Here is a 12,472-nt window from a genome sequence, read left to right as displayed (position 1 = left end):
GACACCACCTAGTGTACTGATTTTTTCTATCCTATTCAAATGTTTTCAGAACACTTCAGAATTTCAAAACAGCCTGCTTCATTTGTTTTCTAATTCTAATATATTCTGAAATGTTTGCATAGTTCATTTATAGACAGTTACATTTTGTTGTGTACTAGAAAAAAGCCTTTAATGAGTAAGTAAAATAAACTTGAAGAGTGCACATGCACAGTATCCAAAGGTGTCACGGTGCTAGCAAAACCCAGAAACTGTGACGAAGGCAGGGAAAGAAAGTGAAAAAGACGAGGCAACCCTACGCAGAATCAAAGGGAAAAAAATCCACCCCCTTTCACACCCCAGATTAAGCCCCTCACTTTGAAGTCAGTGAAAGACAAGTAAACATCAAGCTCCCTTGGAAGACAGAGCCTGACATTTGTTTTTCGTCTTTGAATGCGCAGCAAATGTGACAAGATAAGAACAAAATGTAACAGCCGGTTTACAGAAAGCAAGCACTGTGGAAGAATACAGTGAAAAAGATATGCTCCACAGGAAGGACTAACTTAAGCTGAAGAGCCTAAAATAAATAAAGCCAGCATATAGAAAACAAGCAAATGCGAGTTAGAAAACACAAAGCCAATGGTAAGCAATGGGCGGAATGCATTCCTAGGCCAGCTTTCAGGGTGTCCCCATGATGCTTTTAACAAATCAGACAGCTGCACTTTTTGTTAGGCTTCGACCTAAAAAAACAGTAAGTTATTATGGTGAGAGTTTCCTTCATAAGGGAAGGACAGTAGCTCGGTTTAACAAGCAATGGAAATGCAATAGGTCTCGCATTAGAAAAGTTGGAGCTGTTGGTCTTGTAAATGACAAATATTTTATTTATGTGTTGGTTTTTAAAATAGCTAAATTGATAGCTTTGTCATTTACAATGCCAATAGTTATAACTTTCGCGAATGTGACACCTATAGCCTTTGTAATGCAACATGTTTTGTATTTACGTGACTTAGATGGCAGCTCTGGTCGTTAGGCCACATCTCTAGAGAGATGTACGAAGTACTGATGAAGACAAGATAAACTGCACTTCGATAATGATGTCGAAATTAAGTTAGTACCTCTTTGATCGTTTTACTGCAAAATTTTGAAAATTATGAGACTCTAGTTCAGAACAGTTTGAATTTAGCTGTAGGACAAGAAGTGCCAGTGCAAAGTGTTGGAAGTAACTGTGGCCAAGCATCTACTGTAAACAGAGGCCACGTTGTCAGTAAACATGGGAAAATATGTAGCCTGGCCCAACATTAAAAGTGTTGCAGTCACTGGGTGTAGGCCGTTAAAAAAACAAGAACAGAACATCTTTTTGTGACATTTGTAATAAAGCTTGAAACATTGAGAGAACATATTTGAACCAGTTGTTGAAGGGAGGGCGATAGAGTGAGGGTGATAGATAGATCGATAGATGGTTGTGTGGGGGGGTTGTGTGTGTGGGGGGATGTATGTGGAGGGGGTTGTGTGTGTGTGGGGTTGTGTGTGTGTGGGGTTGTGTGTGTGGGGGGGGTTGTGTGTGTGTGGGGGTTGTGTGTGTGTGTGGGGTGTGGGGGTTCTGTGTGTGGGGTCTGTGTGTGGGGGTGTGTGCAGGGGGGTTTCTGTGTGTGGGGTTGTGTGTGGGGATGTGTTTAAGGGGTTGTGTGTGGGGGTGGACGATCAACAGATGAGAAAGGAGAGAGCGAGAAAGAGGGAGAGAGCGAGAAAGAGAGAGAGAGAAAGGGGGGGAGTGAGAGGAGAGGTATAAAGGGAGGGAGGGAAATAGAAGGAGGGGGAAGAGAGAGTGGGAGAGAGAGAAAGAGATAGGAGAGAGACAGAAAGAGAGTGAGGAGAGATAAAGAGAGAGAGGGAGGGAGAGAAAGGGAAAGACTGAGAAAGAGAGTGGGGAGGGAGAGCGAGAGAGGGGAGTAGAGAGAGCCAGAGAGGGGGAGAGAGAGCCAAAGAGAAAGAGAGCGGGAGAGACAGAAAGTGTGAGGAGAGATAAAGAGAGAGAGAGGGAGGTAGAGAAAGAGAGAGATAGAAAGGGGAAGAGTGAGAGAGAGAGGGGGAGAGAGACAGAGAGAAAGAAAGAAAGACTATGCGCCCTGGTGGGAGCTGTGGGAAACAGGTTCAAACAAATTCTGTTGAAAAGAAAGGGTGACATACGTAACATTATTAGATGGATTCTTGAAAAGCACCCCGGCTTCTTGCCTGGGTTCTCAGCAGGCATCAGCTTTACACAGCGTGTTTTTTTTTTAGCCTTCCTAACACAGAGCACATAAGGTGTTCAAATGGGGGAGGTGATGTTGTTTAAAGGGGAAAACTGCCAATGAACGAGTTTGAAAACTAGATTTTAATGTCTGATTGTGCTTAATAGCCTGTGATTGTGGACGTATTCTTATACACACCAATAATAAATATGACCTAAAGTGGAGCTACGCTACTAATTTTATTTGTGTATAGCTGCAAACACGCAGTGACAGCCGCCGTACTAGTGCTTAATTTGTAACAAAGGAAGTGCCGGTGTTGTGATCAGGCAGCAGCTTCATACTCTATAATTCTTTTGTTAGTTTGCGTAACAGGGAGAGCGCACATAAACTGAAATTTAATAATGACTTGGCTACAGCCGCTTTCAAGTGGCTGTAGCCAAATTACTAGTAAAATTCGGTTTATGTGCTCTCTGTTACGCAAATTAAAAACGGAAGATGGGGGGGGGGGGGCGGTTAGAGAGATGCGTGCGAGAAAAGATGCCGGGAAACAGAAGGAAAGAGGGAGGAGGGTAGAAAGGAGGAGTCGAGCGAGACATGAGCGCCTGGAGCGGGGCGGCGAGGCAGACATGCACGAGGGGCACGGGAAGAGGAGACGAGGGGTCAGAGAGAAGTTAAAAGTAAAATTAGAGATAGGGTGAGGGTGGGAAGAGAGGGCGAGGGTGGGAAGAGAGGGTGAGTGGGGGGAGGGCGAAGGAGACGTACACAGAGCACATAAGGTGTTCAAATGGCGGGGGGGCGATGTTGTTTAAAGGGGAAAACTGCCAATGAACGAGTTTGGAAACTAGGTTTTAATGTCTGATTGTGCTTAATAGCCTGTGATTGTGGACATATTCTTATACACACCAAAAATAAATATGACCTAAAGTGGAGCTACACTGCTAATTCTATTAGTGTATAGCTGCAAACACGGAGTGACAGCCGCCCTACTAGTGCTTAATTTGTAACAAAGGAAGTGCCAGTGTTGTGATCAGGCAGCAGCTTCGTACTCTATAATTCTTTTGTTAGTTTGCGTAACAGGGAGAGAGCACTTAAACTGAAATGTAATAATGGCTTGGCTACAGCCGCTTTCAAGACTTATCTGCTGCCTTAATGCCTTCTAGTATACTGATGCCAATATCCAAGTTTCGTTGTTGTTGGAATAGATGCAAGTTCAACAAGTGAATTAACAGGCAAGCTTCTGTGTTCTGCGACACGGCGGGCAGGGGAGGGGGCGGAGCGGGGAGAGGTGCGACACGGCAGGCAGGGGAGGAGAGTAGGAGGAGGAGGGGGAGGAGAGTAGGAGGAGGAGAGTAGGGGAGGCACGGCCTAGCGGCCGTGCAACCAAGAAGTGAGGGGGCGGAGCTGGGGGAGGCTGTGAGAGAGAGAGAGTGGGCAAGGCAGGCGGCTGGGGGCATGTGCACGCGCTTTTAAGCTCAATGCGCATGCGCATTGAGCTTAAATTTCACGGGCACTGCAAGGAATCGCCACGATTCCTTGCAAGTTTGTTAAAGAGTGTTTAAGCCCCCATAGTCTCGCAAGCTCGATGCGCATGCGCATCGACAGGCGAGACCTAAAAAAGCATTAAACATGCTAGACAAATGCACAGGGAGGATAAACCTCAAATTGACAGGACTGTTACTAGGAAAGAATGGTCATTTCGATGTAAATGTAAGTGCTAGAAGAAAATTGGTTACAACACAAATTAAATTGAGAATACGCATTATGCCTGGCGATGTCTGGAGTCTGCTGAAGACCTCACAAGTCCAATGCAGATCTCTCAACTCACTTATGTGGAGGATGTCTTGTTCCTTGAAGTCAATTAAATGTATTATGGTTAATTAAAACCATAACTTTCCACAAACGAAGCAAATATGAAGATTTGTAATATACACTGTAGTGTCAGCGCTCTAGCCGCGCTAGCGTGCGTGTGACGTAACACGCACACGGATAGAGCGTGCAATTGTGCGCATGCGCGAACAGCGGTTCGCGCCTCGGCAGAGCGACTCGGAGCGCGATGACAGTAAGACGCCCGGCGCTCTTCTCATAGTGCAGCTAATTAATAAATATACCTTGCACCCTCTACCCCGCAGTCTGTGTGGTTATTGGGGGAAACCTGGGACTCCACAGTGGCGATGAGGAGTGGGATCTGTCCCCACAAAGAAAAAAAGAACAGCAGTGGAGAGAAGGAGGAACCCGGGACGTGCCAACCAATACCACCCACCTGCAGAAGAAGAGGGAAGACGCAAAGTCGCCGCAGGACGCACGGGAAGAGCGCGGCAGAGGCGCAGAGACCCAGACAAGCACGCCACATATCTAGGAGTCAAGTGATGCAGCAACCTACACAGAAGCACGGTAGGAAGACGGCAGTGTCCCCACCAAGGCCCTGGCGGAAAAGGGAGACCACGTGGAAGGGGGAAGAGGAGAACCAAGTCCCAACACGTCACAAGCAGAGAGCACCAGCGCACCGGGCAGCCCCAGGAATCAGGGAAGGAACAACAGCGCGCCCGGCAGCCCCAGGAATCAGGAGGGCGAGCCAGAAAGACAGGCCAGAATGAGTAACCAGGCGTCCTCACTCACGGCGCCGATCCCGTTTCTACCCAAGCCAGGTGAACCCCAGATGAAATGGGAGGACTGGAGGGAATACTTCAAGAACTACCTTGAAGTCCTAGAAGACGAATCCAGAGACGAATTCACCCCAACACGAGAAGGAAACGAATACTTCTGCACAACCTGGGCCAGGAAGGAATAAGGGTGTTCACGAACATAGCGACGACGCCTCGACAAGCAGCCGATTCAGACGTCTTCAAACAAGCTCTAGAAGACCTAGACGCTCACTACCGCCAAGCGGTATGTGTCTCCATTGATCGGTTCAACTTTCAACAGAGGAAACAAGGGGAAGGAGAATCGGTTGACGACTACGTAGCAGCCCTGAGAAGACTAGCAGTCACGTGCAAGTACGGGGTGCTGGAAGAAGACTTTATCAAAGACCAAATTGTGATGCACACCACCAATAAGAATGTACAAGACAAGCTATGGGCTCACGGTGAAGCAACGCTAAAGGAAGTAATTGCGATGGTGAAGAAAGCCGAACTTTCAAAGCGATGTGCTGAAGCCGCGAAAAAAGAGAATGTGCAAAGAATCATGGTCAACAAAGTAGATGACGCTGAGCCATCGGGAAGACACAAGATGGCGCCCGGAGACAGCAGAGGAACCAACAAATGGGCGGGAAGACTGGACAAGCAGGGAAGCAGTCCTCGTACACCAAGTCCACGTGCTACAGATGTGGGAGCGCGAACCACGCAGCCCAAGACAAACGATGCCCAGCTTTTCGCGCAAAGTGCATGTTCTGCGGCCTGATTGGCCATTACGAGAAAGTTTGTCGAAGGAAAGAGAAGAGATCAGTAGTAAAATACATAGCGCATCCGCAACCTGAAGAAGGAGCTGACGAGGAATCAGACGAAGATGACAGAGTGCTGTGTATTGAGGAGCAAGTGCTAGGCATAGACACCAAGCGCTCCGACAAACCGCGAGCAGACATGCTAATAGGGGGAATGAAGATCAGAATCGCGATTGACTCAGGATCCACGTACACCATAGTGCAGAGGTCAGTATGGGAAGAGGAATTCAAACCCAGCCTGGGTCCCAAGCTAGAACCACCCGACATAAGACCAGTGTCATACACGAGCAACCCGATCCCTATGGTAGGGTACCGGAGCCTGAAGTTCGAATTCAGAGGGAGGACAACAACATGCAAATAGTACGTGGCAGAGAAAGGCCCCTCAGTTCTAGGATGGAGAGACCAAGGGGACCTCTGAATTAAACTGGACCCAGGGAGCAAGGAACAAATACTGTTGACAGACATAGAAACCTGGCCAGACCTGGAGAGAGTGACAAGAGAATTCCCCAAGGTCTTCGGAGGCAAAGTGGGGAAACTGGAGAAATTCATGCACAAGATCATACTCAAAGAAGACTCCCAACCAGTGTCTCACAAAGTCCGAAAGGTGCCCATAGCAGTGAGGGAAGCGGTGCAACGCCAACTGCGCCGGCTGGAAGAACAAGGAATCATTGAGCCCATAGATAGCTCGGAGTGGTTGGCCCCCTTGGTGGTCGCCAGGAAACCAAACGGCAAAGTGCGCCTGTGTGTGGACCTGCGCAAGTTGAACAAATGCTTGGTTGTAGAGAAATTTCCGCTCCCCAGAATCGAGGAAATGTTGGCGAAAACTAGAGGTGTGAAATGGTTCTCCACAGTAGACCTCACGTTAGCATACCATCAAATTGACCTACACCTGTCAAGCAGGAAACTGACGTCCTTCATCACCCCATATGGATGCTATCAGTTCCGCAGGATGCCCTTCGGGCTGGCGTCCGCCGCAGCGGTGTTCCAAAAACTCATTCACCGCCTGTTCAAAGACGTCGAAGGCATCCAGTACTTCCAGGATGACATCCTAATAATGGGGAAGGACCGTAAGGACCACGACAACAAATTGAACAAGGTGCTAGGCGTACTGCAGGAGAAAGGAATGACGGCGGAATGTGAGAAGTGAAGATTTTGCATGACATCCGTCACCTACCTGGGGCACGAGATAAGCGGACAATGGATCACTCCCAAGAGGGAGAATGTGAAAGCAATCTGCGAGGCCAGAGCCCCAATCAACAAGGACGAGGTACGGTCATTCCTTGAAATGGTCGAGTACTACAGCACATTCGTCCAACACTTTGCCACGAAAACGCACAAGTTGAGTTGAGGCAACTTATAAGAAACAAAGCATCGTTACAGTGGGACGACGAGGCTCAGAGAGAGTTTGAGGAACTGAAAGGGAACATCAGCCAGGCCGTGCCCTTACACGGACATGATCCCGCAGGAAATACCATTCTCACCACTGATGCCAGTGAAAAGGGCTTGGGGGCGGTCCTTGCACAAGAGAGAGATGACAACACAGTGGAAACACTCAGCTTTGCGTCCAGAGCGTTGTCTCACACCGAACAGAAGTTCAGCGTGATAGAGAAAGAGATGCTGGCTGTCACATGGGCCATGGGGAAGTTCCGGCAGTTCCTATGGGGTACGAGGTTTCGCTTACAGACTGACCACAAGCCTTTAAAGTGCTCACCTCAAGTGGACATGCCATGGCTACCCAGCGGATAGCAAAGATGACTCTTAAACTCCTAGAATACACGTACCATGTGGAGTACATCCCGGGGACATGCAACAAAGTGGCAGACGACCTTAGCAGGGCTCAGCCATGGAGGAAGCGCCCACACCTGTAGCGGAGAACGAGGAAATGGTAGCGGTGATGGAAGACATGGAAAGAGCCATCAGCATACAAGAGAGGGAACAAGCATACGAGGAGGATGAGAACTTGGAAAAGGTTAAGAAGAACCTCGTCAGAGGATGGCCAGAAAAGAAAAGATTAAAAGAGGTGCCTAGGAAACTGTATGGGGGTGGGAGGAATTATCCATGAGTGACTCAGGAATCTTCCTGTATCGCGGTGACAAGGTGGTGCCGCCAGAAAAGCTGGTCCCGACCCTGCTCAACCTACTGCATGAAGGTCACCTCGGCATTGTGAAGACCAAGTCAAGAGTGAAACAGATGTACTGGTGGCCAGGAATGGACATCCAAATTGAGAGACATTAAAGGGACTGCGACCAGTGCCAGGGGGCAGACAAGGTGCTCAAACCATTGAGACCAGCGTTGGGGAGATTTGAACAACCCCGTAATTCCTGGGAGGAAATTGCGGTTGACATCCTAGGACCGATATTGGATGGCCAAGGGACAGCTAAATACTTGTGTGTTTTGGTTGACAAGTACTCCAAATGGCCGGAAGTGCATGTGCAGGAGGAGATGGACTCGGAAGTGGTAATCAAATTTCTCACCTCAATGTTCCTAAGGGAAGGCATCCCGAGGACGATATTGACAGACAACGGCCCGCAATTTACATCAGATAAGTGGCACCGATACACAGAGAGGAACGGGATCAAATCCAAACACACCTCGGTGTATCATCCAGCAAGCAATGGACAGGTGGAGGGATTTAACCGAGTTCTCATGGGGTCCATTCAAGCGGCCATCATGCAAGGCAAGGACTGGGAAGCAGAAATTCAAAGAATGATGTGGGCGTACAGCATCACCCCCATCTCAACAGGGTATAGTCCCTTCCAGATCCTAAGGGGCAGGCATCCGTTCACGAAAGACAATGTGGTATGGAGTGAAAAGACCATCACCAGTAAATGGTCGCCGGCCGTGGTCCAGCACCATTTGGAGAAGGCCCAGAAGGTGTACACAGAGTATTACAACAAGAGAAGAAAGGTAAAAAATTCGGTTCTGGAGAAGGGGGTATGGGTGAGAGTCAAGCAGGCAGTACTGAGGAAGAAGGGAGAGAGCAAGTACAGCCTACCCCTACAAGTGGAAGAAGTGTACAGCAGAGCAGCACTTCTCAGCGATGGAAAAGTGTGGTCCCAGGATCGCATGGCGAAGATTAACAAAATCGTCCAGTGGCCGGATGAGGAAGGAAATAGCACTCCTGTTCCGAGACAGGAAAGAGAAGCAGAAGAGAGAGCGTCAGTCGGCGAGAGCCATGGAGAAGAAGATGCGTGCTCAGAGAGTGAAGTTCTGGTTGGACCGATTGTGAGGGAGACATCAGCAAACAAAGAAGCGACGCCCAGGAGAAATGAACAAGGTCAGGGGAGAGAAAAGGTAGAGAGCCCAGTGACTGAGGGTGTCCACGAAGCCTCCACTCCGGTAAGGCGCACTCGTGCTGGAAGAGTGATAGTCAGGCCTGCACACCTTAGAGACTTTGAGTGAGAGAACATTGGACTGTAATATTTTCGTTGTGTAAAAGGAGGAGATATGGAGTGTCAGCGAACTAGCGTGCGTGTGACGTAACACGCACACGGATAGCGTGCGCAATTGTGCGCATGCGCGAACAGCGGTTCGCGCCTCGGCAGAGCGACTCGGAGCGCGATTACAGTAAGACGCCCGGCGCTCTTCTCATAGTGCAGCTAATTAATAAATATACCTTGCACCCTCTACCCCGCAGTCTGTGTGGTTATTGGGGGAAACCTGGGACTCCACATACACATAGATTAACTTACGAACATCATCCAGAATGCTAAAATAAAAATAGTATACACATTTTAAAACAGCAGACTTAGTAAATCAGTACTAAAAATATGTTAAAAACTGCACGCGATTAGGATCTAGTCAAGCATGAATTTATAATTAACCAGAGAATATTTTACTTTAATAACTCATCGTAACAAAGTGGCCTTGTACATAAACAGACTATGTAGGTCATAAAATGAAACAAGCAGCTACAAAGTTGGCTAAAGGAAATTATTCAGGTTGCCATAAAGGCTGCTGAAATGAGCAACAAATTAGTAAATAATGCATTGCTAAATAATCGATGCTCAGTCTGCATAGGTTTTCTGAGCAGATTTGCAAGTAAAATGACAAAATGCCACGGTGCCCGATGTCGACCAGTCACCATAGGCTCATGAAATGTAGCAGTTAGTAACTGCAAAACAACATTGAAAAAAATTAACTTATAACCTGCATAGTCATACCACCAAAAAAAAAATCCACTCAATGATTTTATGGACTTAAAACTACTCTCCTTCAGCCTGCTTAGAGACTCGTTGAGAGGTACAGATGAGGAAACATAATTAAAGAAAGGTATAGATTGGCATGCGTAATATCGAAAGATATTTGAGAGAGCGGAGGGGGGGTGACCGTGTTTTGACTGTTAAAAATGGTCTGCTGTTCATGGGCTTACACAGTCGATAATGCTCTTTAGTTCGGGGGCGTGTGCGGGGCCGGCGCTCGAGACTTGAGCTGATGGGTTGTAAGGAAAACAGCCTGCGGTATTTCTCACGGACACTTTACACTTCTTACCCCTCTACTTACTTCTCCGGATGAGCTGCGCCATGGCCCTTGACATTTTCTGTGGCTGTCACTGGCTCGAATTTTACCCCAATGTTCCGCCCACTTACAAGTCAATCCCACGCTGTCAGTGTCCCGAACTTTGCCCCACTGCTGCCGCCTACTTACAAGACACTTCACTTGAACTTTAAAAAAATAAAAGGCCCGCCATCTTGGGATGGGCGTATTTCCACATACATACCCTCAAACCTTCACTTTATAAAGAACAACAGTCTTTATACACGGACATATTCACTCTATGTATTTCAAGCAGAACCAGGGTCTTTTTGCGATATTAAACGGCCAATGTTTAACTATGTTATTCTACACATTAATGTGTAACCTAACGGGTGCTCACGTTAAGCGCTCCAATACCTTGTATCGAGTTCGCTATATACAGCTGCATAAATTGCACATTAGATGACGAAGACAATTACCATGGAGACGTGCTCTACAGTAGGATGGTGGCCGTGATAGATCAGACTCAAAGGTGTATGGTGTCAACGATATGCTAACGAAATAGCATAGAAATAGAAATGAGACCGTAGCATAGAAGCAAGGTATACTATACAATTTCAGAGAGTTTGAATGAGAAATCAAAACACATTGAAAACGTAATATAAATAGTTCAGCGTTTCCATCTGAAATCTTAGTTGTATTAAGGATAGGGAGGTGATGATTAGGTTATGCAGAACTTCCTTTTAACTTTAAATTGAGCAGCAGGTCCATTTATGGTGACCAAGTGAAGCCATGTCCCTAGTACACCAGTTTCAGCTCTGGATTTTGAGTTTAATATTTCACTGCATTCTGAGAGTCGTAGTTGTGGCATCCACACATTGAGCTCTGTAGCACACGTCTTTATTCTACAGCATGCAACCGTTAACTGTACCCATTGCATTGTAAATGTATTAACCACACCCAGACTGATTACATAACTACTAAGTAGTCCATCAGTGGCCACAAGGATCCTACTACACATGATCACACAACACTGCATCTCTCCCTTTGTTAAATAAAAAGTAAAGATGACATATATACATTAAAGTTCCTTAATGAGTTGTTGAGGTGCTCCCACCAGTCTTCCAAATAGAGTTGTACAAGGTGAAGTAGTTGCACTGTCATCTGGCCTCTTAGATTTAGACTCAGATGCTTGACCCGGGCGCTCACGTGGACTTGTCTCACTAGTAAGGTCTGGGGCCAGCGAACTTCGAGGCAGATGCTTGAAATGTGATGAGTCTCTTGTAATGTACATTCTAGAACGTTGAGCCGTCACCATAGGCCTTTTACTTGTCATAACTTTCAATGAATCAACCTCAAACAGAGGATCAGTCTTGCTTTTCTGTTTTTTGCTTGACTAAAACCTAGTCTCCTTCTTCGAAAACCATGCCCGAACGCATCTGTGCTTATCTACATAGGCCTTCATCTTGCTTTTGCAAGACGTGTTTGTGTCTCATCAGTGTCTATTACTCGGTTGGTGGTCCATTGCGATAACTTCATCCCAATAGCTCCCGCAAACAGTAAGGTGGCAGGGCTTCCATCTGTTGTAGAATGGGGAGTTGACTGATCAGCACGAAGGGCTAAATGCAGAGCTGACTTAAGATCGATTCCTTCTAGCACAGCCTACTGATCCGCTTTCTTAAGGGTGCCAATAAATGGTTTAACAACGCCATTTGCCTGTGGCCAGATAGGTGTGCTTTTCGGATATTTCCTGAAGAAATTAAGAAAGTCTTTAAACTCTCTGCTATTGAAGGGTGGACCATTGTCAGACTTAAGAATGGAGGGAACACTCCATGTTGCAAAAATGTCGTCCAGCCTCTTGATGACTTGTCATGGGTGGTCGATGACAAATTTGACACTAATCATCAACTCATCAATAACTACCACACGATGATAGTTTAAGGGTCCAAAGAAATCAACAGCAATTTTTTGCCACGCTTGTTTTGGAAGATCAGACATGTTTAGCGGATGCTGTGTTGTCTTGAGAGATAAGCAGTTATACTGGTGACATGTTTTCAGTTCCTTTTAAACCCTTTCATCAAGACGAGGAAACCACACTTGGTCTCTAAAGGCTCTCCTGGTTGCTACAAAGTCACAATGTCCTTCGTGTGCAAGTTCAATGACTTGTTGCCTCAAGCGCTCAGGTATTACAATCCTCAAAAACCTCTTAGTACTATGCCTTCTCGAATGGCAGAAAGTTCGTCCTGCACATTTTTGTTATTCAATATAATCTGTGAGAGGTCGAGTATTTCTTCTCCAGGATTGCGTTGTAATCATATCCTTGAGTATGAGCATGTCTCTCTCTGTCTGTGTT

At 46.8% G+C, this 12,472-nt stretch overlaps 1 protein-coding gene across 2 annotated transcripts in view; it reads right to left on the bottom strand.

Annotated features, from left to right (window-relative positions):
• Nucleotides 1-10,323, bottom strand: part of LOC147692532 (delta(3,5)-Delta(2,4)-dienoyl-CoA isomerase, mitochondrial-like) — a 255,505-nt gene extending 245,182 nt beyond the window's left edge. Inside the window, exon 1 of one of the 2 annotated variants that reach the window (XM_086938752.1) lies at nucleotides 10,147-10,323. In XM_086938752.1, coding sequence (XP_086794878.1) covers nucleotides 10,147-10,180 — 34 coding nt within the window. In that variant the 5' untranslated portion in view covers nucleotides 10,181-10,323. Of the gene's footprint in view, nucleotides 1-10,134 lie in introns of both variants that reach the window. The other variant, XM_086938754.1, reaches the window with a different exon arrangement.
• Between the last annotated feature and the right edge of the window lie 2,149 nt (nucleotides 10,324-12,472).

Source organism: Lissotriton vulgaris, chromosome 9, assembly GCF_964263255.1.
Source record: "Lissotriton vulgaris chromosome 9, aLisVul1.2, whole genome shotgun sequence".
In the NCBI taxonomy this organism is placed as follows: Eukaryota; Metazoa; Chordata; class Amphibia; order Caudata; family Salamandridae; genus Lissotriton; species Lissotriton vulgaris.
This window is presented reverse-complemented; position numbering and strand designations above follow the sequence as displayed.